Source organism: Prionailurus viverrinus, chromosome D4 (assembly GCF_022837055.1).
Source record: "Prionailurus viverrinus isolate Anna chromosome D4, UM_Priviv_1.0, whole genome shotgun sequence".
Lineage (NCBI taxonomy): Eukaryota > Metazoa > Chordata > Mammalia > Carnivora > Felidae > Prionailurus > Prionailurus viverrinus.
In genome coordinates, this window is record NC_062573.1 from 87,714,214 (window position 1) to 87,741,632 (window position 27,419).

Genomic DNA, 27,419 nt, shown 5'->3' on the forward strand with positions numbered 1-27,419 from the left:
ATCTTGACCCAGTGCCCAGGGACCTCTTCACCAGGAACCCTTTCAAAACTCTTCAGTTAAAGACCACTAGGATCACACCTGTGGTGAAACAACATTTATGTTGCAGTAAGGAAGAACATCATGGGGAACCATGAGTTATCTCAGAAGAGTTAGAAAGAGCCTACTTGGCTCTTGGACTTCGAATGATTTCCGGTAGAGTCTCAGAGAGGGGGAGATTTGCTGTAGGTTGGATACTGTCAGAAAGTAAGGCAATGTGATGATTATTTTGTGGATGGCACAGCAATCTTGTTTTTGTCTGTGCTTAGACAACATGAAATGTCCTTTTTGTGTTGCAATTTATCATGGTCTCAGAATAATCTTGTCTGAAGTTAGTATTCTGTAAGATTGTTATGTCCTATGGGACAACAAAATGATGTAGCTGTGTCAGACCAGTTTGTAATAACATTGAGGCCTAGCTATGAAGGAAATATTGACAGGATCGAAGGTAGAAATACAGCCCCACAACAATAGTTGAAGACTTCAACACTCCATTTACAATAACCTTAAGACTGAAAAAAAAAGGGGGGGGTGCTGACAAGTCCAGATTGACCAGAAATGGTATATTAAGGGGGCTGTGGACAAAAGTATCTCTTGGGCAGCTGCAAGATGAATAGATCTTTTACAGTTTCACATATAGATCCACATAAATATAGTCAGCTGCTCTTTTACAAAGAAGCAAATACAATACAATGAGGCAAAGGTAGTCTTTTCAACAAATGGTGCTGGAGCAACTGGACATCTGCATGTGCACACACTCCCAAAGAACCTAGGCAAAGACCTTATTCTGTTCACAAGAAGTAACTCAAAACTCATCAAAGAACTATATGTAAAATGCAAAATGATAAAACTCTCAAAAGATAACATAGAATATGGGGTGCCTGCGTGGCTCAGTCAGTTAGGCATCCTACTCTTGGTTTCAGTTCAGGTCATGATCTGATGGTTTCGATGAGTTTGAGCCCTGCATCAGGCTCTGTTCTGACAGCATGGAGTCTGCTCAGGATTCTCTCCCTCTCTCTCTCTGCCCCTCCCCTGCTTACACTGTCTGTGTCTTTCCCAAAAATAAATAAACTTAAAAAAAAATAACATGAGATAAAACCTAGATGATCTTGGGTATGACAGTGACTTCTTACAATACCAAAGGCCTATCCATTAAAGAAATAATTGGTGAGATGGACTTTATTAAAATTAAAACTTGGGGCACCTGGGTGTCTTGGTTAAGTGTCTGACTTCTACTCAGGTCATGATCTCACAGTTTGTGAGTTCAAGCCCTGTGTTGGGCTCTGTGCTGACAGCTCAGAGCCTGGAGCCTGATTTGGATTCTGTGTCTCTCTCTCTGTCCCTCCCCTGTTGTGGGCTCTCTCTCTCTCTCTCTTTCTCATAAACAAACAAACAAACAAACAAACATTAAAATAAAATTAAAACTGCTCTGCAAAAGACAATGTTAAGAGAATCAAAGGACAAGTCACCAACTGGAAGAACATATATGCAGAAGACACATCTGACAAAAAATTTTTATACAAAATACATAAAGAACTCTTCAAACTCAACAATAAGAAAACAACCTGATTTTTAAAAATGGTCCAAAGACCTTATCAGACACTTCACCAAAGAAGATGCATAGATGGCAAATAAGCAAATGAGAAGATGCTTGACATCATATGTCGTCAGGGAAATGCAAATTAAAACCACAATGAGACAATATTACACTATATTAGAATGGCTAAAATCCAGAATACTGACAAAAACCAAATGCTGGCAAGGATGTGGAGCAAAGGAACTCTCATTTATTGCTGATGAGAATGCAAATAGCACAACCACTTTGGACTACAGTTTGACAGTTTCTCATAAAACTAAATATACTCAATATATGATTCAGCATTTGCACTCTTTAGTATTTGCCCAAAGGAGGTGGAAACTTATGCTCACACAAATATTTATTGCAGCTTTATTCATAATTGCAAAACTTGGAAGCAAATAAGATGTCCTTTGGCAGGTGAATGGATAAATAAACTTTAAGTAATCTTTACATACAACATGGGAGTCAAACTTACAACCCTGAGATACCACCTGAGCCAGTCAGGCACCCCAGCAATGGAGTATTATTTAGTGCTAAAAAGAAATGAGCTTTCAAGCCACGAAAAATTTACTAAGTGAAAGAAGCCAAAGTTTATGTACTATATACTATAGGATATAGTATATGACATTCTGGAAAACTATATGATATTCTGGAAAAGTAAAAACTATGAAGGCAGAAAAAAGGTAAATGGTTTCCAAGGTTTGAGGTAGGGGAAGAGAAATAAGCAGAGAACAGAGGATATTCACAGAGGGTACCATAATGATGGATTCTTGTCATTATATATCTGTCCAAACTCATAGACTATATAACACAAAGAGCGAACTATAATGTAAACTATGGACTTTAGGGGATTATGGTACGTCAATGTAGATTTATCAATTGTAACATATGTACAAGTCTGGAGGAGGATATTAATAGGGGGAGGCTGTGGACGTATGGGAGCTACAAGGATATGGGCAATCTCTGTACCTTCTCAATTTTGCTGTGAAGTTAAAACTTACAAAAAATTAAATTCTTAAAAAATTCCTTTTTTGTCCTTTTAATATTGAATTCAATATTTAATATTTAATATCCATACCATTTTAATAATAATATTTAATACCTTGCTCTTCTCTAATTTCCTAAGATGGAAGTTTAGATTATTTAGTTCTTTCTTCCCTTCTAAACTATGCAATCAATTCCATAAATTTCCCTTTAAACACTACTTTTACTGCATCTTACAAGTGTTTATAAGTTATATATTCATCATTTAATTCAAAATATATATTTTAATGTTTACTTATTTTGAGAGAGAACATGCGTGTGAATGCAAGGGTGGGGTGGGGCACGGGGAGAGAGAGAGAGAGAGAGAGAGAGAGAGAGAGAGAGAGAGAATCCCAAGCATGCTCTGCACTGTCAGCACAGAGCCCAGTGCAGGGCTGGATCCCACAAACCGTGAGATCATGACCTGAACTGAAATTGAGAGTCAGACGCTTAACCGACTGAGCCACCGAGGTGCCCCTATTTCGTTGTATTCTTAAAATTTCCTTAAGACTTCTTCTTTGGCCCATGGATTATTTAGAACTGTGTTGCTTAATTTACACGTGTTAGGGGCACCTGAGTGGCTCGGTTGAGTGCTGGACTTCTGCTCAGGTCATGATCCCATGGTTTGTGAGTTGGAGCCCTGCATGGGGCTTGCTGCTGTCAGCACAGAGCCTGCCTCAGATATTCTATCTCCTTCTCTGCTCCTTCCCAGCTTGCGCTCTTTCTTAAACAAACAAACAAACAAACAAACAAACAAAAAAACCCCACTTAATTTACAAGTGTTAATTTCCTGTTGTCTTTCTGGTGATTTCTAGTTTGATTCCGTGTCCAGAGAACTAGGCTGTATGATTTACGTTTTACTAAATTTGATTTGTTTTATGACCCAGGTTGTGACCTGGTTTGGCAAATGCTGCGTGGGTGCTTGAATAAAATGTGTACCTTCCTCTTTTGGGGTGAAGCGTTCTATCATTGCTGATTGTCTCAAATGGTGGCATTGAGTACACGGGAACGAGGGGAAGGGTCTCGGTTGTTGTTTCCGGGTTGTCTCGCTCTGGTTGTTTCCTGGTTGAGTCCCAGAGGAGCACCTCCGCCCAACCACGTTTCCCGAGACAACTCCGAGCTCCACGGTCTTTACATCACGTCAACATGGCCGCCTGCACGCCTGGGCGCCTAATGGGCGCCGCCATGTTGGCGCGGGCCTGCCATTTGGAGGGAGCCGCTTTTAGCAGCGAGCCATGTTAAGTACTCGCGAGCTGGGGCCAAGAAACCGCTGCTGAGCATGCGCACACCCGGGCGGCCCCGTGAGGAATCCCGCAGAGAGTGGGGCTGAGCGAGAAGGGAAGTCGGCCGGATTTAGTCACCACCTGAGGCAAACGGCCACTGTTTTGAGAGGGCGTGGGCGAGGGGTAGGTGAGTGCTGCGATGGGAGCCTCGGGAGATGAGTGACGAAGCGTCGCTGAGGTCCGTGGTTAGCAGTCCGGCCACTGACGGGGGCGGGCAGTGCATGCAGTCATGGGGTCCATGGGGTCTGGACGGTGGATCCGCGGGGAGCGATGGGGTCGGTGGGATCTCTGAGGGCGGGTCCGCGGGGAGGGATGGGGTCGGTGGGGTCTGGACGGTGGATCCGCGGGGAGCGATGGGGTCGGTGGGGTCTGGACGGTGGATCTGCGTGGGGACAGATGGGGTCGGTGGGGTCCGGAAGGTGGATCCGTGAGGGAGAGATCGAGATGGTGGGATCTCTAACGGTGGGTCTGCGGGGAGACATGGGGTCGTGGGGTCAGTAGAGGTGGGTAGCTGTTGAGAATGAGGAATGAGGGATATGAGGGGTGAGAGATTGAGATCTTAACTGATTTTGTCTTTTTTTTTTTTAAATTTTTTTTTCAACGTTTATTTTTATTTTTGGGACAGAGAGAGACAGAGCATGAACGGGGGAGGGGCAGAGAGAGAGGGAGACACAGAATCGGAAACAGGCTCCAGGCTCCGAGCCATCAGCCCAGAGCCCGACGCGGGGCTCGAACTCACGGACCGCGAGATCGTGACCTCGCTGAAGTCGGACGCTTAACCGACTGCGCCACCCAGGCGCCCCTGATTTTGTCTTTTAAGCTTATCAGTTTGTTACTATTTATTTTTTTAAGTTTATTTAATTTTTTGATAAGAGTGTGTGAGTGAGCGAGGGGAAGAGAGAGAGGGAGAGTATCCCACTCAGGCTCTGCACTGTCAGCTTGGAGCCAGAAGCAGACCTTGAGCTCACCCGAAGCGGGGCTGGAACTCAGAACTCAGACCCCAAGTTGGATGCTTAACCAGCCGAACCCCCCAGGCGCCATCTTTTTTTCTTCCTTCCTTCCTTCCTTCCTTCCTTCCTTCCTTCTTTCCTTTCTTCCTTTCTTCCTTATTTATTTTAAGAGAAAGAGAGAAAGCATGAGCAGGGAAGGAGCAGAGAGAGAGGGAGAGCGAATCCCAAGCAGGCTCCTGTCAGCACAGTACCATACCAGTCTTGATCCCGGGAAGCATGAGATCCTGACCTGAGCAGAAGTCAAGAGTCAGCGGGGTTGGGGGTGGGGGGGATGGGCTAAATGGGTAAGGGGCATTAAGGAATCTACTCCTGATATCATTGTTGCATCATATGCTAACTTGGATGTAAATTAAACAATAAATAAATTAATAAATAAATAAATAAATTAATTAATTAATTAAAAAAAATTCAGAAGCTCAGCCAACTGAGCCACCCAGGTGCCCCATTTTTTTCTGTTTCATACTTTCTACTTTCATTGTAGTGATTAAGTTTCTGTTCATTGTGTCCATTCTACACCCCATATAACTTACGTTTTTTCTTATGTTTTAATTAGAAATGTTTTATCATAGAATATTATCAATTTTACCTTTAATGGCCTCATCCCATCACCACTCTTGTCCTTTTTTATAATCATATCTCTTGCAAAAATTATTGCTGAACAGTATTTTTCTTTGGGAGATCTCATCTGATTCAATTTACATTATTTGGAATACTTTTAAAAGTATTTTCGCCAGGTAAAGATAGAGGTACTCTGCAAGTACTTTTATTTCTGAAAATGTCTTTCTCTAGCCTTCACAGAGAAATGGCCTTTTAAAGATTTTTTTTTTAAGTTTATTTATTTATTTTGAGAGAGAGAGAGCAGGGGAAGGGCAGAGAGAGAGGGAGAGAGAGAGAATTCCAAGCAGGCTCTGCACCATTAGCATGGAGCCCAACATGGAGCTTGAACTCACGAACCATGAGATCATGACCTGAGCCAAAACCAAGAGTTGGGCACTTAACCGACTGAGCCACCCAAGCGCCCCAGAAAAGGCCTTTTAGATACATTTCTGATATCATTTAATTTACTGCAGATGAGGCGTCTTGATTTTCTGAAAATTTTCTCTGTAAATAATCTGTTATTTCACATGTGCTTTGGATTTACGTGTTTTTGATTATCTTTAAAATTCAAGAATATCCCCAGATTTGATCATTGATTGGGTTCCTTCCTCTGTGTGTGTGTGTGCGTGTGCGTGTGTGTGCATAAGTTTGTGGGGAAGGCTAATGGTACAGGCCTAGTAGTGGTGTGAGTGGTGGGAAGTGTGCTTGGGTACCTGGTGCCAGTGCAGGTGCATCTGGGATTGGGACTCTTGGGATGATTGATGAAGATGCATGGTGGGTGGTGATGAAAGTGTGGAGGCCAGCAATGGGGGCATGTGATTGTGATATAATAAGAAATAAGTATTTTAGTCTTAGTCCATGGTTCCCAGCACATAACTCCTAAAACCTTTGTCATTTCCTAAATGATAAGAGCCACAGGGCACCTTTTGTTCCTGACTCCAGAAATTGCTCCAGAGAGATGAAGGTGAAATGGATGTTGTCATCATTCCTAATAAATTCTTTTGAACCACACCTGAGTTTACGTTAATGAAGTAATTTTTCGAAAGTCTCTCCATAACCACTCGAGGAGGGCTGGTTGCCAGGGGAGTGAACCATGTGATTAGAGCGTTGGAACTTGAAACCCATTCCCCGAATGGAGGTTGAGTCAGTCACCAATGGCCAGTTATTTAAATAATCATCTGTACATAATGAAGCGTCCATAAAACCCCAAAAGGATGGAGTTTGGAGAGCTTCTGGATTGAACACATAGAGATGCTGGGAGAGTGCGGCACCCCTTCCCATATACCTCGCTCTATGCGTCTCATCCATCTGGTTGTTCCTGAGGTATGTCATTTTATAATCAATCGGTAATCCAATAAGCCAAATGTTATCCTGAGTTCTGTGAGCTGCTCTGGCAAATTAATGGAACCCGAGCTGGGGGTCCTGGGAACCTCTGATTTACAGCCAGTTAATAAGCACAAGTAACAGCCTGGGCTTATGATTGGCATTTGAAGTTGGGGCAGGGGGCACTCTCATGAGAGTGAGCCCTCAACCTGTGTGATCTGATGCTAACTCCAAGCAGATGATGCCAGAATTGAGTTAAATTGTAGGACATTTGGCTGGTGTTGCAGAATTGCTTAGTGTAGGGATTCCTTCCCCACCCCCGACCTTTTCCAACACACACACACACACACACACACACACACACACACACACACACACACTTGATGACCAGAAGTATCGAGAATAGAGGAAAGACATATAGGAGGAATTTTTCCTTCGTGGGGCATGGAATTTACTGGTGGCAAGCCGGAACGATCAGGTTAGAGTGTTGGAGGCTCTGTGATCAGGGACTGTGGAATGAATGATTTGGGGTCTGTGAGCAGCAGGCTATGGGAACCAGTGATTCTGAGGTGTGAGTAATGGCTCTCGCAGGAGGTCAGTGTGCAGCAACTGACAGTGGAGCCACTTGTGGAGTGCGAGTGAGGAACTGGGGGTTGGGGTTGGTGACGACTTACTTGAGGGGGCTGTGAAGTCAGATGACATCTGGTACAGTGACTGCATTCTACATGGATTACTGATATTGTAATAATATCAGTAACTAATTTTAGGGAGTGTTTATATGCCACACCTGTCTGAGTGCTTTTCAAGTATTGTAAGTTTGTTTATCTAAAAAGTATGAAGACGGGGAAACAGAGATTGAAGTGAGTTCTCTAGGTTGTCACGCTAGAAGATGGAAGAACTGAGATTCAAACATACATTGATTTGGCTCCAAATTCTCGTTGTTCCCCTGTACCACCCGTCCCACACCGTATGAGGCTCTTGGGAGGACAGCTGAGTGGCTGTCACCATGTGGCACTGTCTCTGCAGGATCTCTTTGTGTTTCCACAGATCCCTGGTATCAGAGCACATAGTGAGCCTTCAGAATCACTTTTTCAGACTCCAGTCCACCTTGGCCCAATATTTGTTGGCAGAGTTTAGACATGAAAAGTATATTTAATAGGAATACTTTTAATATAAAAGTTCAAAGCAAAAATTAATTTTAAAAGTCTATCATGAAAAAATATTGGGGAGGATAGGTCTAGGGTCAAAGGGACACAATGACCAATGTGTGTGTCTTGATTAGAACCTGCTTCCAGGGGCGCCTGGGTGGCTCAGTTGATTGTCTGCCTCTTGATTTCAGCTTAGGTCACTATCTCAGAGTTCGTGGGAGCGAGCCCTATATTGGGCTCTGTGCTGACAGCAGCGAGCCTGCTTGGGATTTTCTCTACCTCTACTCTCTCTCTCTCTCTCTCTCTCTCTCTCTCTCTGCCCCTTCCCGCTCACTGTCTCTCTCAAAAATAAACATTTATTTTTATTTATTAAAAACAATTTTTTAATGTTTATTTTTAAGAGAGAGAAAGAGACAAAGCATGAGTGAGGAAGGGGCAGAAAGAGAGGGAGACACAGAATCTGAAGCAGACTCCAGTCTCCAACCTGTCAGCACAGAGCCTGACACGGAGCTTGAACCCACAAATCGCGAGATCGTGACCTGAGCCTAAGTTGGAGGCTCAACCAACTGAGCCACCCAGGTGCCCCAAATAAGCAAACATTAAAAAAAAAAGTTACTTTGTTTTATAAGAATATAAAAATTACCTATAATTTTACCACCACCCAAATAATATATCTGTTAACATGGTAGTATATTTCCTCCCAGACAATTTTCTTTCTTGTGTATGAATGCACTCATATATGTGTCTATGCGTGTATGTGTGCATGTGTATGTACACACATATTGGTCAGTGAAAATGAAACCATACTATTTGGTACATCTTTTTATTTTTACTTGGCCGTTTAACATATTTTTCTACTGTAATTTAATTTTATGTGTCTTTATGTTTTCAGGATGGTCCACAAATTATTTAAATAGTCTATAGTTATTGGGTATCAGTATGTTCTAGCCTTTTAATTTTGTTGTTAGCCATGCTGTGGTGAAATTTCTGCTTTTCAATTTGTGTGCAGGGGTGCCTGGGTGGCTCAGTCAGTTGAGCATCCGATTTCGGCTCAGGTCATCATTTCATGAGTTCGAGCCCCATGTCGGGTTCTGTGCTGACAGTGCAGAGCCTGCTTGGGATCCTCTGTCTCCCTCTCTCTCTCTGCCCCTCCCCCACTCTCTCTCTCTTTCAAAAAATAAATAAACATTAAAAAAATAAATTTTTGTGCAATTCAGGATGATTTTTTTTTAATTTTTTTTCAACGTTTTTTATTTATTTTTGGGACAGAGAGAGACAGAGCATGAACGGGGGAGGGGCAGAGAGAGAGGGAGACACAGAATCAGAAACAGGCTCCAGGCTCTGAGCCATCAGCCCAGAGCCCGACGCGGGGCTCGAACTCCTGGACCGCGAGATCGTGACCTGGCTGAAGTCAGAAGCTTAACCGACTGCGCCACCCAGGCGCCCCAATTCAGGATGATTTTTTATGATGTCCTGGAAATGAGTTTTTTGGGTCAGGTGCATGGATGCTAAATGATGTATATGTCCATGTGTGGGACTCTGGCACACTTCCTTCTCTCATTGGTCACTCTGTTCATCTCTTCTCAGATCTCTGCCTCTTTCCCAGAAGAGCCAGAAATGACCAAGTCCCTGGTGAGTTCTTATTTGTTCATTTATTTATTTGTTGTTTTGTTTTCTAGTGGATTTTAGGAAGCATCTAATAACCCATATCGTAAGATGGACAAGTATAAATTAATAAAAACCAAGATCAGAGGGAAAAAAAGAAGTGACTATCAACTCCAAGTCAAGCTTGGAGTATAGCTATATGTGAGTTGTGATTTTATACAGCTATGAACTTTGAACTGTGAGATTGTCTCTGGTCTCCGTGAAAGACATAGCAATAATGAAAATGAGATACTGGTTTATGTTGTTGATAAGTAATTTATTTCATCTGTAGTAAAGATTGCCTGGTTCTTTTTTTTTTTTTTTTTAATTTTTTTTTCAACGTTTATTTATTTTTGGGACAGAGAGAGACAGAGCATGAACAGGGGAGGGGCAGAGAGAGAGGGAGACACAGAATTGGAAGCAGGCTCCAGGCTCTGAGCCATCAGCCCAGAGCCTGACGCGGGGCTCGAACTCCCGGACCATGAGATCGTGACCTGGCTGAAGTCGGACGCTTAACCGACTGCGCCACCCAGGCGCCCCAAGATTGCCTGGTTCTTGATGCTTGAGAAAAATTCTGATGGCTCTTCAGATGAATGGAGACAGAACAGTGTCTTCAACAAGAACACTGTTAGAAATACACTGACAGGGTTTCCATCATTACAGAGCGGTGCTTCTCTCGCTGGCACGTGACTTCAGATTCTTACTTAATAGGGTTGGGATTCCAACAGGGTGTCATTGCTGCTTGTCCAAGGACTACCTTGTGAAACAAAGTTTTGAGGTTTTATCATGAATAGGTGTTGAATTTTGATTTTCTGCATCAGTTGACTTGGTTGTGGAATTTTACTTCCTTAGCCTACTGCTATGATGGATTACATTGATTTTCACATACTGAGCCAGCCTTGGCAACCTTTGAATAAACCCCATTTGATCATGGCATATACTTTTTTTTTTTTTTTAATGTCTATTTATTTTTGAGAGAGAGACAGCGAGAGACAGGGTGAGCAGGGGAGGGGCAGAGATAAAGGGAGACACAGAATCTGAAGCAGGCCCCAGGCTCTGAGCAAGCTGTCAGCACAGAGTCTGACGTGGGCCTGGAATCCACAAACCGCGAGATCATGACCTGAGCCAAAGTCAGACACTTAACCGACAGAGCCACCCAGGCACCCCGGTATATACTTCTTTTTATGTATTTTATTTGCTCATACTTTGTTGAGGACTTATATTAATGGGAAATATTGGTCTTTTTTTTTTTTTTTTTCTTTTTTTATTACTACTGTGTATGAATGAAAGTTCCAGTTCCCCCCTGCTTTTTCCCACACCACACCATTGGAATGTGAAGGGGCATCTTTGTTCAGCCAGGCAAGAGTGGGAGTCTAGGCCACTCCCTGGGTCTTTACTGGTGGGCGTGGGGTCAGGCCCAAAGTTTTTTGTTTCTTTGGGTTTTTAATCTGCTGTGTTTGGCTAGAGTATATTTTGCCTAAAATTTTTCTGCCTTCTAGGTTGCCCCTTTGCTGATCTCTTAGCTAGAGAGAGCAGACTTTTCTTTGAGCTCTCTTTGTGTGCTCTTGGTGATTCTGGGTTGTAGAATGTTCTAGCACCTGTCAGGGCTGTATGAGGCAGTCTTCAGGAACTAATGTTGTGTAGTTCCTTGGTTCCTGAGGTCCCTAGCCAGTTTGTCTCTTATTCTTTAGCCTTACAGAGTATTCTCAGATTGTTTATGGATGATGTCTAGGGTTTCTAGATGGGCGTAGTGGAATGAGGAGAGATGAGTGCATTTGTTCCCATCTTTCCAGGAGTGGAAGTTGTTCACTGATTTTTTTTTTTTTTTTTTTTGAAGGAGGACTTATTTTATAGTAAGCATATTCTTATATATTTTTTCAATAATATTTATCTCTTCTTTGCATTTTAACTTAAAAAAAGATGTTTTTAATGTTTATTTATTTTTGAGAGACAGAGACCCAGTGCATGCAGGGGAGAGGCAGAGAGAGAGGGAGATACAGAATCCCAAGCAGACTCCAAGCTCTGAGCTGTCAGCGTGGAGCTCGACTTGGGCTCAAACCCATGAACCGTGAGATCATGACCTGAGCTGAAATCAAGAATCAGGTGCTCGGGGCGCCTGGGTGGCGCAGTCGGTTAAGCGTCCGACTTCAGCCAGGTCACGATCTCTCGGTCCGTGAGTTCGAGCCCCGCGTCGGGCTCTGGGCTGATGGCTCAGAGCCTGGAGCCTGTTTCCGATTCTGTGTCTCCCTCTCTCTCTCTGCCCCTCCCCCGCTCATGCTCTGTCTCTCTCTGTCCCAAAAATAAATAAACGTTGAAAAAAAAAAATTAAAAAAAAAAAAAAAGAATCAGGTGCTCAACCAACTGAGCCATCCAGGTGCCCCATATCTCATTTTTTGGAAAAATGTCTTTTCAGGTCCTCTATCCATTTTTAACCAGATTATTTGTGGGTTTTTTTTTTGTGTTGAGTTGTATAAGTTGTTTGTATATTTCAGATATTAACCCCTTATTCAGTGTACCATTTGCACATATCTTTTCCTGTTCAGTAGGTTGCCTTTTCATTTTGCTGATTGTTTCTTTCACTATGTAGAAGTTTTTTTATTTTGACATAGCCCCAACAGTTTATTACTGTTTTTGTTTCCTTTGGCTGAGGAGACATATCTAAAAACATGTTGCTAAATCTGATGTCAAAGAGGTTACTGCCTGTGTTCTCTTCTAGGATTTTGATGGTTTCCTGTCTCACATTTAGGTTTTTAATCCGTTTTGAATTTATTTTTGGGTATGGTGTAAGAAAGTGGTTCAGTTTCATTCTTTTACATGTAGCTGTCCTGTTTTCCCAATACCCATTTATTGAAGAGACTGGCTTTTCCCATGGTATATTCTTGCCTCCTTTGTTGTAGATTAATTGACCATATAAAGCCTGGGTTTATTTCTGGGCCTCCTATTCCATTCCAATGATATGTGTCTGTTTTTTGTGCTAGTACTATACTGTTTAGATTACTGTAGCTTTGTAGTATCTCTTGAAATATTGGATGTGCTACCCCCAGCTTTGTTCTTCGATTGCATTTGCTACTTGGGTTTTTTTGGTGGTTCCATAAAAATTTTAGTATTTTTCTAGTTCTGTAAAAAATACTATTGGCATTTTATAGGAATTACATTGTATCTATAGAGTGCTTTGGGTAATATGGAATTTTAACAATATTAATTCTTCCAATCCATACGCATGGTATATCTTTCCATTTGTTTGTATTGTCTTTAGTTTCTTTCTTTCATTAATGCTTTATTGTTTTTCAGGGTACAGGTCTTTCATCACTTTTCATTAAGTTTATTCCTAGGCTGTTAGTCTTTTTGATACAGTTGTAAATGGAATTGTTTTCTTAATTTCTTTCTGCTACTTTATATTAGTATATGGAAACATAAGCAATATCTTTTTTTTTTTATGCAAGTCTGATCTTTTTTTTAATTTTTTTTAATTTTAAAAATTTTTTTTAACGTTTTATTTATTTTTGAGACAGAGAGAGACAGAGCATGAACGGGGGAGGGTCAGAGAGAGAGGGAGACACAGAATCGGAAGCTGGCTCCAGGCTCTGAGCCATCAGCCCAGAGCCTGACGCGGGGCTCGAACTCCCGGACCGCGAGATCGTGACCTGAGCTGAAGTCGGCCGCTTAACCGACTGAGCCACCCAGGCGCCCCAGCAATATCTTTTTTTGTATATTAATTTTGTATCTGCAACTTTACTGGATTCATTTATTATTTCTAATATTTTTTTGGTGGAGTTTTTAGGATTTTCTGTGTATGGTACCATGTCATCTGCAAATAATGACAGTTTTACTTCTTCCTTATCAACTTGGATGCCTTTTCTTTTTCCTTTCTGACTGCTGTGGCCTAGACTTCCAGTACTGTGTTGAATAGAAGTGATGAGAGTGGACATCCTTGTCTTGCCCCCGATCTTAGAGAAAAAGCTGTCAGTTTTTCACCATTGTATATGTTTGTTGTAGGTTTGTCATTTACGGCCTTTATTATGTTGAGCTATACTCCCTTTATTTTTAATTATTTATTTTATTTTAGAGTGAGAGAGAGTGTGAGCAGGGAAGTGGAGGGGCAGAAGGAGAGATAGAGAATCTTAAGCAAGCTCCATGCTTAGCACAGAGCCCAGTGTGGGGCTCAGTCCCACAACCCTCGGATCATGACCTGAGCTGAAATCAAGATTCAGACTCTCAACTGACTGAGCCGCCCAGATGCCCAGAAATATATTCCCTTTAAACCTGCTTTGTTGAAAGTCTTACTTTTGTTTTTTTCGTGAACAGGTATTAAATTTTGTCAAATGCTTTTTCTGCATTTATTGAGATGACTACATGATTTTTATCTTTATTTTGTCAATGTGGTGTATCATGTTGATTGATTTGTGGATATTAAACCATTCTTGGGGGCGCCTGGGTGGCGCAGTCGGTTAAGCGTCCGACTTCAGCCAGGTCACGATCTCGCGGTCCGGGAGTTCGAGCCCCGCGTCGGGCTCTGGGCTGATGGCTCAGAGCCTGGAGCCTGTTTCCGATTCTGTGTCTCCCTCTCTCTCTGCCCCTCCCCCATCCATGCTCTGTCTCTCTCTGTCCCAAAAATAAATAAACGTTGAAAAAAAAAAATTTTAAACCATTCTTGTATCCCAGGAATAAACCTGGAAGAAATGGATAAATTCCTAGAAACATATAATCTTCTAAAACTGAATCAGGAAGAGATACAAAATCTAAACAGACCAGTTACTAGTAGTGAAATTGAATTGATAATGAAAAAAAAAAAAAAAACCCAACAGACAAAAGTCCAGGACCAGATGGCTTCACAGGTGAATTTTAGCAAACATTTATTTTATTTTTTATTTTTTAAATGTTTGTTTATTTTTGAGAGAGTGCAAGTGGGGGAGGGGCAGAGAGAGGGGGACAGAGGATCTAAAGCCCGCTTTGCACTGACAGCCATGAGACCTATGTGGGGCTCGAACTCACGACTGAGATCATGACCTGAGCTGAATGAAGTCAGATGCTCAATCGACTCATCCACCCAGGTGCTCCATCTAGTAAACATTTAAGGGAGAGTTTAAGGGGTGCCTGGGTGGCTCAGTAGCTTAAGCGCCTGACTCATATTTCTGCTCAGGTCATGATCTCACAGTTTGTGAGATAGAGCCCTGCATTGGGCTCTGTGCTTAGAGCTCAGAGCCTGCTTGGGATTTTCTCTCTCTCCTCTCTCTACCCCTTCCCCGTTTGCTTGCTCTCTCTCAAATAAATAAACTTAAAAAAAAAAAGTAAAGGAGAGTTAAAGCTACTCTTGTCAAACTATTCCAAAACATAAAAGAAGAAGGAAAGCTTCCAAATACATTCTAAAAGGCCAGCATTACCCTGATACTAAAACCGGACAAAGACATTACAAAAAGTATAGACCAAGATCCCTGATGAAACATATACAAAAATTCTCAGCAAAATATTAGCAAACTACATTCAACAATACATTAAAAGGGGGTGCCTGGGTGGCTCAGTGGGTTAAATGTATGACTTTTGATTTTGGCTCAGGTCATGATCTCAGGGTTTGTGAGTTTGAGCCCCGCATCTGGCTCTGCACTGATGGCACAGAACCTGCTTGGGATTTTTGTCTCCCTCTCTCTCTGTCCCTCTACTGTTTGCTCTCTAGCTCTCTCAAAATAAATAACAATAAATTTTTTTTTTTAAAACAATACATTAAAAGGATCATTCACCATGATCAAGTGGGATTTATTCAATCTTGGCTTTATCTTGAATGTTTAATCCATTTACATTTAAATGTTTATTTATTTTGAGAGAGTGAGAGCACCATTGGGGGAGTGGCAGAGAGAGAGGGAGAGGGAGAGAGAGAGGACCAACTGTGAGATCATGACCTGAGCCAAAATCAAGAGTCAGATGCTTAATCACCTGAGCCATTGAGGCTCCCAAGTCCATTTACATTTAATGTAATGGCTGATATACTTGCACTTATATATACTATCTTACTATTAATTTTATATTTGAACCATCTATTTAATATTATTTTTACATTCCTTTCTTAATCTTCTTTTAGATTATCAAAATTTAATTTTTTCCTTTGTTAACTTGCTCATTGTATACATTCTTTTTTTACCCTAGGTATTACAGTATTCATCTTTAAGTCGTTGTTATTTCTACCCCCTTCTCAATAATTCTGGGATACCAAATCATCTTAATTCCATTTACCACCTCTCATCTTTGCATTCTTATTTTCATGCATTTAAATTTGACATGTATTTTATTATTATTTTTTTAAATGTTTATTCCTTTTTGAGAGACAGAGAGAGACAGAGCATGAGCGAGGGAGGGACAGAGAGAGAGGGAGACACAGAATTCGAAGCAGGCTTCAGGCTCTGAGCTGTCAACACAGTGCTGGATGCGGGGCTTGAACTCACTGACCATGAGATCATGACCTGAGCTGAAGTCGGATGCTTAACCGACTGAGCTACCCAGGCGCCCTAGATTTGACATGTATTTTAAACATCACTAGATATTACTGTTACCATTTTTTATAGTCTTTGCAGTTTTATAAAGTTGGATTTGAGGAGCTTCTTGAATCTTTGGGCTATTGTTGTTCACTGATACCTCTCAAATATTGCCTCTGCCCCACATTCCCCCTCTGTCTTCTCAGACTACAATATGTTATTCCTTTTTACTGTGAATATTATGAATAATGCTACTATGAATTGTCATGTGCAAGTTTTATGTAGACAAATGTTTTCATTTCTATTGGGTATATACCTGGAAGTGGACCTTTTGGGTCATGTTGTAACTCTGTGTTTAACTTTTTGAGAAATTGTGTTTTTCAAAGTGGTTATATCATTTTACATGTCCACTATCACTGTACAAGGGTTCCAATATTTCCACTTCCACACTAACCATTTATTATTATCTTTTTTTTTAATTGAAGCCATCCTCGTGGAAATATACCACTGATGACTAACAATATTAAATATCTTTTTTATTATAGTCATCTTAGTGAATTTGAAGGGGTATCTCTATGATTTGGATTTCTATATCCTTTATGACTAAAGGTACTGAGGATCTTTACATGTGCTTTTTCCCATTTGTGGATCTTTAGAGAAATGTATATTCAGGTCCTTTATTCATTTTAATTGGATTATTTATGCTTTATTGAGTTACAGGAGCTCTTTATATATTCTAGATACAGGTCACTTACCAGACATATAATTTGCAAAAATTTTGTTCTAGTTTTTGGGTTGTCTTTTCACTTTCTTGATGATATCCTTTTAAGCACAAAGTTTTTAATTCTGATAAAGTCCTACTTATTTTTTTCTTTTTAACTTTTTTTAATGTTTACTCATTTTTGAGAGAGAGAGAGAGACAGACAGACAGAGTATAAGTTGGGGTGCTGAGCTGTCAGCACAGAGCCTGACAAGGGGGCTTGAACTCATGAACTGCGATATTATGACCTGAGCTGAAGTCAGATGCTTAACTGACTGAGCCATCCACTTGCTCCTCTACTTTTTTCTTTAGTTGCTTGTGCTTTTGACTTTATATCCCAGGAATCATTGCCAAATCGAGCATCACAAGGATTTACCCTTTTAGCTAAAGTGTAAATTTGGCTAAATATAAGAACATTTAGGCTTTTGACCCATTTTGAGCTATTTTTTTTAATATGGTATGAGGTAGGTGTCCAACTTCATTCTTTTATCCTTTTTTTCCCCGATTTTAAGTTGTTTTGACACCTGTGTTGAATATCAGTTGACTGTAAATATGAGGGTTTATTTCTTGATTCTCAGTTACATCCCATTGACCTATATGTCTCTCTTTATGCTAGTACCACACTGTTAAAAAAAAAAGTGCCTATTTTAATTATCTTTTTTTTTTTTTAATTTTTTTTTTCAACGTTTATTTATTTTTGGGACAGAGACAGAGCATGAACGGGGGAGGGTCAGAGAGAGAGGGAGACACAGAATCGGAAACAGGCTCCAGGCTCTGAGCCATCAGCCCAGAGCCTGACGCGGGGCTCGAACTCACGGACCGCGAGATCGTGACCTGGCTGAAGTCGGACGCTTAACCGACTGCGCCACCCAGGCGCCCCTTAATTATCTTTTTTAAAGAAAGAATGGACTTATTCAGTGAATTGGTAAGTGCAAAATGAACGGCAGAATATATTTTATCTTTTAAATGAAGTTTTAATGACATATGGCATAGAAAAGAATGCACAAATCATAAAGTTTTATGAATTTCCACAGCATACCAAAAAAAATGACCAAAACAACCCAGAATATTATCAGTACTACAGAAAGAATGGCATTATTTATTTATTTATTTATTTATTTTTATTACTTTAATATAATTTATTATCAAATTGGCTAACATACAGTGTGTAAAGTGTGCTCTTGGCTTTGGGGGCAGATTCTGTGGTTATATATTTTTTTAATGCTTATTTTTGAGAGGGAGAGAGAGTGAGAGCATGGGGGTGGGGGGTGGGGGGTGGGCAGAGAGCGAGGGAGACACAGAAACCGAAGCAGGCTCCAGGTTCTGAGCTGTCAGCACAGAGCCTGATGTGGGGCTCAAACTCACGAACCACGAGATTATGACCTGAGCCAAAGTCGGAGGCTTAATCTTGACTGAGCCACCCAGGCACCAGCATGATATTTTTAATGAGATTTATTTTCCCTCAAATAATGATATAAAATATAGGTGTTTAGTGAGAACTTTATATGTTGTAGCATGATGAAAATTATTAAAAGTAAGTTCCTAAATACCTTGTTTCCATTCTTCACATTGAATAGGAATGTGTTTTTGCAGGGGTCAGTGTCATTCAAGGATGTAATGGTAGACTTCAGCAGGGAGGAGTGGCAACGATTGGACCTTGCTCAGAAAAGCCTGTACAGGGATGTGATGCTGGAAAACTATTTCAACTTGATCTCAGTGGGTAAGCACAGCTCCCCTGGGGATAAGGCTGTACCTGTTTGAGTATATTTGCATTCTCAGTGGAATTTTTTAAATCTGTGGAATTTCTGTGATATGTGGGAATTCTAAAGGCTGCAGGTCTGGGAGGGGCCAACATGGCGGAGAAGTAGGGGGAATCCATACTTCCTGCATCTCTCAAACAAAGAAGTGTGGAAGCCAAAGGACTTTGAACACCAGAACCTGGGAGGAAAAGAGACTGAATCTACTAGGATGAAAATGGGAAAGCTGGAAAAAAGATAGGTGGGTAACTGTGAACTAGGGGAGATAAAAAAAAAGGCCACGTGGACATGGAGGGGAGGGACCCCCTTCTGCGGAGAGACAAAACGAAGAGTGGCTAGGGAAGTGTAGGACGGTATCTGGACAGGAGAAAGACCTCGGACTGAGACTGGGAGGGATCCAATCTCTAACTGCGGGGCTTTCTTTGAACTGGGGCCGGCTCCCTGTTCACGCACCTAGGGAGGAGGGGAACCAGGCCTGGGTGCGGGTCAGGGGCTCAGCCCGCAGCTGGAGAAAGTGGTTCCCTCCCTGGAGAGCTGCGCGATAGTACAGAATCTGCCTGCGTCTGCCACCCCTGGGCACAGTGGCTAGGCTGAGGGCGCAGTCTGCAGGAGGAAAAGGCCGCCGTTTGCCTGAAGTGCTATGGAGCCTTGGGGGCTCATGGTGAGGGCAGTGGCTGTGTGCGCAGTAGGAGAAGGTGGTCCTCCCTGAAGTGGCTGTGGCACAGACAAAGCCAGCGGGGACCACATATCGCAGCACTGAGAGGCACTTCCCCAGTGCCAGAGTGCACAGGGTGGGACTTTGAATCCTAGCCAAGCGCAGGGTCAGGGGAGTTGGCAGAGTGAGAAGGACCTTCTTGTCTGTGCCCGTGGCACAGTGAGGGTGACTCAAACTGAGTCCACCGGGTCCAGCTCCGTAGAGAAGAGACTGGGGGATCACCATTTCCTCCCCCACTCCCCACCACCACCAAGGCGGGGCCTCAGGGATCACTCCTGGGCCCACAGTGGAGGTGGGTCCAGAAAACGCCAAACCACGCCCCTTTGCACTGGGTAACTGCTATCCACCAGAGGGGCACAGACCCTGTGGACAGCTACCCTGACAAGCGATGCAGCATTGCCTGGATTAACTAGGTCAATTCTGGATATATAGATAATTCTTCCCTCCCCCTCTCCATTTCTCCTCCTTATCTCTTCCCTCCCAATAACTCTGGTTATTGGTCAGTCTAAACAGACATATTTAATCCATTGTCTTGATACATGTTCTACACCTCCTTCTTTACAGTCCTTTCTCTCTCTCTGAAATAATTAAGCCATATAATTTCTCTGGGTAACTTCATCTTCATTTCATTTTCCCCACCTCCTTCTTTTTTTTCCTTTCTCTATCTCTGGATTAAGCCTTTTAGTCTCTCTGCCTAATCAGTGTTTATTTTTTCTTCCCCCTCCCCCCCACTCCACCCCACTCCTGTCATTTCTGTCCTTGTATGTGCTCTTCCATCAACACCACCTCCACCCTCTTCTTTTCTTGTAGTCTGTTTTTTTGTTTTTTGTTTTGTTTTTAGTCTTTAGATTTTTGTTTGTTTGTGTTATTTGTGTTTGGTGTTTTTGTCTCCTGTTTGTCTATCTGTTTTCCTTTCCAGGGCTACTCCAAGGAATAAATCAAAGCACATCCGGTGGAGGGTCCAAAATATTATTACGAGTAGGGTAATAAAATAACCGAAGTCACAAAAACAGAGAGCAAGTAACAATCCCTTAAAAAACACCTCCTGAAGGGCCGGGCTCTGGACAGTATATATGAGCCTCCTTTAATATAGCGGTGTTCGCAGGTGCAGAGCACACAACAAGCTTTTAAAATGCATAAGGGACAGAAAACTAGCCAAATTGATGAAACGGAAGAATTCTCCTCAAAAGAAATTCCAGGAAGTAGCGACAGCTAACGAATTGATCAAAACCAATTCAAGCAATAAAACTGAACAAGAATTTAGAATAATAGTCATAAAATTAATCACTGGGCTTGAAAAAAGCATAGAGGACAGCAGAGAATCTATTGCTACAGAGATCAAGAGACTAAAAAATAGTCATGATGAATTTAAAAAAATGCTATAATTGAGGTGCAAAATAAAATGGAGGTGACCACAGCACAGATTGACAAGGCAGAGGGGAGAATAGGTGAATTAGAAAATAAAATTATGGAAAAAGAAGAAGCTGAGAAAAAGATAAAAACCCAGGAGTACAAGAGGAGAATTAGAGAACGAAGTGATGCGATCAAGCAGAACAATATCTGTATCATAGGAATTCCAGAAGAAGAAGAGAGAAAGGGGCTGAAAGTGTACTTGAACAAATCATAGCTGAGAACTTCCCAGATCTGGGGAAGGAAACAGGCATTGAAAAACAAGAGGCACAGAGAACTCCTTTCAGACATAACTTGAATCGATCTTCTGCATGACATATCCTACTGAAACTGGCAAAATACAAGGATAAAGAGAGAATTCTGAAAGCAGCTAGGGATAAACGGGCCTTAACATACAAAGGTAGACACATAAGGGTAGTAGCAGACCTATCTACTGAAACTTGGCAGGCCAGAAAGGAAGGGCAAGAAATCTTCAATGTGATGAACAGGAAAAATATGCAGCTGAGAATCCTTTACCCAGCAGGTCTGTCCTTCAGAATAGAAGGAGAGATAAAGGTTTTCCCAAACAAACAAAAACTGAAGGAATTCATCACCACTAAACCAGCCCTACAAGAGATCCTAAGGGGGACTCTGTAAGTGAAATGTTACAAGGACCACAAAGTACCAGAGACACCACTACAAGCATAAAACCTACAGACATCACAATGACTCTAAACCCATATCTTTCAGTAATAACACTGAATGTAAATGGACTAAATGCTCCAACCAAAAGATATAGGGTATCAGAATGGATAAAAAAACAAGATCCATCTATTTGCTGTCTACAAGAGATGCATTTTAGACCTGAGGACACCTTCAGATTGAAAGTGAGGGGATGGAGAAATATCTCTCATGCTACTGGAAGTCAAAAGAAAGCTGGAGTAGCCATACTTATATCAGACAAACTAGACTTTAAAGGCTGTAACAGGTGGGGCGCCTGGGTGGCACAGTCGGTTGAGTGTCCGACTTCAGCCAGGTCACGATCTTGCGGTCCGTGAGTTCGAGCCCCGCGTCGGGCTCTGGGCTGATGGCTCAGAGCCTGGAGCCTGTTTCCGATTCTGTGTCTCCCTCTCTCTCTGCCCCTCCCCCATTCATGCTCTGTCTCTCTCTGTCCCAAAAATAAATAAACGTTGGGAAAAAAAAATTTTTTTTTAAATAAATAAATAAAGGCTGTAACAGGAGATGAAGAAGGGCATTATATAATAATTACAGGGTCTATCCATCAGGAAGAGCTAACAATTATAAGTGTCTACCCACTGAATTTGGGACCACCCAAATAGATAAAACAATTAATCACAAACATAAGCAACCTTATTGATAAGAATGTGGTAATTGCAGGACACTTTAATACTCCACTTACAACAATGGATAGATCATTTAGACAGAGAATCAATAAAGAAGCAAGGGCCCTGACTGATACATTGGATCAGATGGACGTGACAGATACATTTAGAACTCTATATCCCAAAGTGACGGAATACACTTTCTTCTCGAGTGCGCATGGAACATTCTCCAAGATAGATCACATACTGGGTCACAAAACAGCCCTTAATAGGTATAAAAGAATTGAGATCATACCATGCACACTTCCAGATCACAATGCTATGAAATTTGAAATCAACCACAGGAAAAAGTCTGGAAAACCTCCAAAAGCATGGAGGTTAAAGAACACCCTACTAAAGAATGAATGGGTCAACCAGGCAATTAGAGAAGAAATTTAAAAATATGTGGAAACATGTAAATGAAAATACAACAATCCAAACGCTTTGGGATGCAGCGAAGGCAGTCCTGAGAGAAAAATACATTGCAATCCAGGCCTATCTCAAGAAACAAGCAAAATCCCAAATACAAAATCTAACAGCACACCTAAAGGAAATAGAAGTAGAACAGCAAAGACACCCCAAACCCAGCAGAAGAAGAGAAATAATAAAGATCAGAGCAGAAATAAACAATATAGAATCTAAAAAAACTGTAGAGCAGATCAATGAAACCAAGAGTTGTTTTTTTGAAAAGATAAACAAAATCGATAAACCTCTAGCCAGGCTTCTCAAAAAGAAAAGGGAGATGACCCAAACAGATAAAATCATGGATGAAAATGGAATTATTACAACCAATCCCTGAGAAACACAAGCAATTATCAGGGAATACTATGAAAAATTATATGCCAACAAACTGGACAACCTGGAAGAAATGGACAAATTCCTAAGCACCCACACACTTCCAAAACTCAAATGGGAAGAAATAGAAAACCTGAACAGACCCATAACCAGCAAAGAAATTGAATCAGTTATCAAAAATCTCCCAACAAAGAAGAGTCCAGGACCAGATGGCTTCCCAGGGGAATTCTACCAGACATTTAAAGCAGAGATAATACCTATCCTTCTCAAGCTGTTTCAAAAAATAGAAAGGGATGGAAAACTTCCAGAATCATCCTATGAAGCCAGCACTACTTTGATTCCCAAACCAGACAGAGACCCAGAAAAACAATATTCCTGATGATATGGCTACAAAAATCTCAACAAGATACTAGCAAATCGAATCAAACAGCATATAAAAAGGATTATTCACCATGATCAAGTGGGATTCATTCCTGGGCTGCAGGGCTGGTTCAATATTCGCAAATCAATCCATGTGATAGATCACATTAATAAAAGAAAAGATCTGCAAAGATCCTGCCAATCTATGCAGAAAAAGCATTTGACAAAATACAGCATCCTTTCTTTCAAAAAGCCCTCAAGAAAGTCAGGATAGAAGGAACATACTTAAACATCATAAAAGCCATTTTTGAAAAGCCCACAGCTAATATCATCCTCAATGGGGAAAAACTGAGAGCTTTCCCCCCTGAGATCAGGAACACGACAAGGATGTCCACTCTCACTGCTGTTGTTTAACATAGTGTTGGAAGTTCTAGCATCATCAGCAATCAGACAACAAAATGAAATCAAAGGCATCAAAATTGGCAAAGATGAAGTCAGCTTTCACTTTTCACAGATGGCATGATATTATACATGGAAAACCCGATAGACTCCACCAAAAGTCTGCTAGAACTGATACATGAATTGAGCAAAGTCGCAGGATACAAAATTAATATACAGAAATCAGTTGCATTTTTATACACCAATAATGAAGCAACAGAAAGAGAAATAAACTGATCCCATTCACAATTGCACCAAGAAGCATAAAATACCTAGGAATAAACCTAACCAAAGATGTAAAAGATCTGTATGCTGAAAACTATAGAAAGCTTATGAAGGAAATTGAAGAAGATACAAAGAAATGGAAAAACATTCCATGCGCACAGACTGGAAGAATAAATGTTATTAAAATGTCAATACTGCCCAAAGCAATCTACACATTCAATGCAATCCCAATAAAAATAGCACCAGCATTCTTCTCGAAGCTAGAACAAGTAATCCTAAAATTTGTATGGAACCACAAAAGATCCCGAATAGCCAAAGTAATTTTGAAGAAGAAGACCAAAGCGGGAGGCATCAGAATCCCAGATTTTAGCCTCTACTACAAAGCTGTAATCATGAAGACAGCATGGTATTGGCATAAAAACAGACACATAGCCAATGGAATAGAATAGAGACTTCAGAATTGGACCCACAAATGTATGGCCAACTAATCTTTGACAAAGCAGGAAAGAATATCCAATGGAAAAAAGACAGTCTCATTAACAAATGGTGCTGGGAGAACTGGACAGCAACATACAGAAGAATGAAACTAGACCACTTTCTTACACCATTCACAAAAATAAACTCAAAATGGATGAAGGACCTGAATGAGACAGGAAACCATCAAAACCCTAGAGGAGAAAGCAGGAAAAAATCTCTCTTACCTCAGCCGCAGTAATTTCTTACTTGACACATCTCCAAAGGCAAGGGAATTAAAAGCAAAAATGAACTTTGGGTCCTCATAAACATAAAGAAACTTCTGCACTGCAAAGGAAACAATCAACAAAACTAAAAGGCAACTGACGGAATGGGAGAAGATATTTGCAAATGATATATCGGATAAAGGGCTAGTATCCAAAATCTATAAAGAACTCACCAAGCTCCACACCCGAAAAACAAACAATCCAGTGAAGAAATGGGCAGAAGACGTGAATAGACCCTTTTCTAAAGAAGGCGTCCAGATGGCCAACAGGCACATGGAAAGATGCTCAACGTCACTCCTCATCAGGGAAATACAAATCAAAACCACATTCAGATACCACCTCACGCCAATCAGAGTGGCTAAGATGAAAAAAATCAGGAGACTATAGATGAGAGGATGTGGAGAAACGGGAACCCTCTTGCACTGTTGGTGGGAATGCAAACTGGTGCAGCCACTCTGGAAGACAGTGTGGAGGTTCCTCAAAAAATTAAAAATAGACCTACCCTATGACCCAGCAATAGCACTGCTAGGAATTTACCCAAGGGATACAGGAATGCTGATGCATAGGGGCACTTGTACCCCAATGTTTATAGCAGCACTTTCAACAATAGCCAAATTATGGAAAGAGCCTAAATGTCCATCAACTGATGAATGGATAAAGAAGATGTGGTTTATATATACAATGGAATACTACTTGGCAATGAGAAAGAATGAAATCTGGCCATTTGTAGCAACGTGGATGGAACTGGAGAGTGTTATGTTAAGTGAAATAAGTCAGGCAGAGAAAGACAGATCACATATGTTTTCACTCATATGTGGATCCTGAGAAACTTAACCGAAGACCAGAGGGGAGGGAAGGGTGGGAGGAGTTACAGAGAGGGAAGGAGGCAAACCATAACAGACTCTTAAATACTGAGAACAAACTGAGGGTTGATGGGAGTTGAGGGGTGGGGGGAAAGTGGGTGATGGGCATTGAGGAGAGCACCTGTTGGGATGAGTACTGGGTGTTGTATGGAAACCAATTTGACAATAAATTTCATATAAAAAAATGGCTGCAGGTCATCTGAAGTGTGTAATAGCTTATCCTATTTGTTCTATGTTAGTAATTGTCCATTTGGTGTGTTATGAATATACCTCTATTCTGCATGAACTTTTCTGAAAAGTAAATGGAATGCTTCATTGAATGGCCTCTGAAAGCAAGTCTTTTGTCATTTTCTGTTGATAGGGTGTCAAGTTCCCAAACCAGAAGTCATTTTCAACTTGGAACAAGAAGAGCCATGTGTGCTGGATGGTGACATTTCAAGTCACAACTGTCTCAGTGAGTAGGGGACTGCGAGCATGGAGAGTGTGTTGTATGGGCAGCAGTTGGGCTTGTGGGGCACTGTCAGTAGGACATTTCTGTAACATTCTGCACTTTTGGAACTGCATGGTGGCGTGGGTGCAGTCCCTAGATATCTGAAGGCCATTCGTACCTTAAGGCCCCTTCCCGTATCAGTGTCCTTTTCTTTCCTTGACTTTCTAGGAGGGAATGTTCTATAATTGCTCTTAATTTGGATCTAGGATCCTGCTTTATGGTTTTTCTCCCTTTCTCTAGCATTTCTATTCTCTTTACCTCCATCACATCATGGTCTTAAATCCTTCTCTTACACATTTAGATACTCATTGATTTACCTTTTTAAAAAATTACTGTGGGTTACACTATTGCTGGTTTCTTTTCATTTTCTCTCTTTCCCCTTAATGCTTCCAAATTGTCACTTAGAGGTGACATGTCCCATGTCTCTCCTCCAGCTGTTGACTTAGAGAGTACCATTACTACATTTGGGGGGCAGCGTTTTACTATTTATGACATTCGTTTATGTTTCCTGACATTTTCTTCTTACTTGGCTAGTGTAACACAACACTGACTTCACCTTTCTAACTAATTTACTTATTTTGACATTTTACAAAAAGTTTCTGTACTTTGTTTACAGGAAATTGAGTTAATTATATTCCTTGGTTTGTAGTTAATGTCATTATCAGTGTACCTAACATTCCCCTCCCCCATTTTGTTTCTTTATTTCTCTCTTTTAATTCTCAGTCCCCATATTTGTTTTTATCCTTTGAGGTAACTGTTCTAATGTAATTGATATGTTTGCTCTCAAACCTTGAATTTGTGAGTGTTTGTAAAATTTAAATTGTTGGTATTTTTAATTTGTAGAAATGGTACTCTGGGTACTGTGCTATATGTCCTACTCAGTTTCTTTTTTTTTCCTCTTAGCACTAAATTGGTTCATGTTGCAATGTGTTTTTCTAGTTCATTGCTTCTTTTTTTTTTAAATATTTTTTAATGTGTATTTATTTTTGAGAGAGAGAGAGACAGAGACAGAGACAGAGTGCAAGCAGGGAAGGGGCAGAGAGAGAAGGAGACACAGAATCCGAAGCAGGCTCCAGGCTCTGAGCTGTCAGCACAGAGCCCGACACGGGGCTGGAACCCATGGACCATGAGATCATGACCTGAGCTGAAGTCGGATGCTGACCCGACTAAGCCACCCAGGTGCCCCATCTAGTTCATTGCTTCTAACTGATGCATAGCATCCCATAGTGCGGAGAGACATCACATTTTACTTGTCCAGCCTCCCAGCTACTACAATTAGTACGGGAATAAATTTCTTCATGAATTATTCTTTGGTAATGAGAATTTCTTGAGGAAGAGTAATGGGATTTCTTTATCATTGGGTTATAATATTTTATTTGATGAAGTATGGCCACATTA

At 41.2% G+C, this 27,419-nt stretch overlaps 1 protein-coding gene across 8 annotated transcripts in view; it reads left to right on the plus strand.

Annotated features, from left to right (window-relative positions):
- The first annotated feature begins 3,938 nt into the window (after window positions 1-3,938).
- ZNF484 (zinc finger protein 484) overlaps window positions 3,939-27,419 on the plus strand; it is a 32,599-nt gene continuing 9,118 nt past the window's right edge. For 2 of the 8 annotated variants that reach the window (XM_047831122.1, XM_047831129.1), the window contains exons 1-4: window positions 5,908-6,851; window positions 9,587-9,631; window positions 18,461-18,587; window positions 25,893-25,985. In XM_047831122.1, coding sequence (XP_047687078.1) covers window positions 6,780-6,851; window positions 9,587-9,631; window positions 18,461-18,587; window positions 25,893-25,985 — 337 coding nt within the window. In that variant the 5' untranslated portion in view covers window positions 5,908-6,779. Of the gene's footprint in view, window positions 4,049-5,907; window positions 6,852-9,586; window positions 9,632-17,710; window positions 17,793-18,444; window positions 18,588-25,892; window positions 25,986-27,419 lie in introns of those variants that run through there. The other 6 variants (XM_047831124.1, XM_047831125.1, XM_047831126.1 and 3 more) reach the window with 6 other exon arrangements.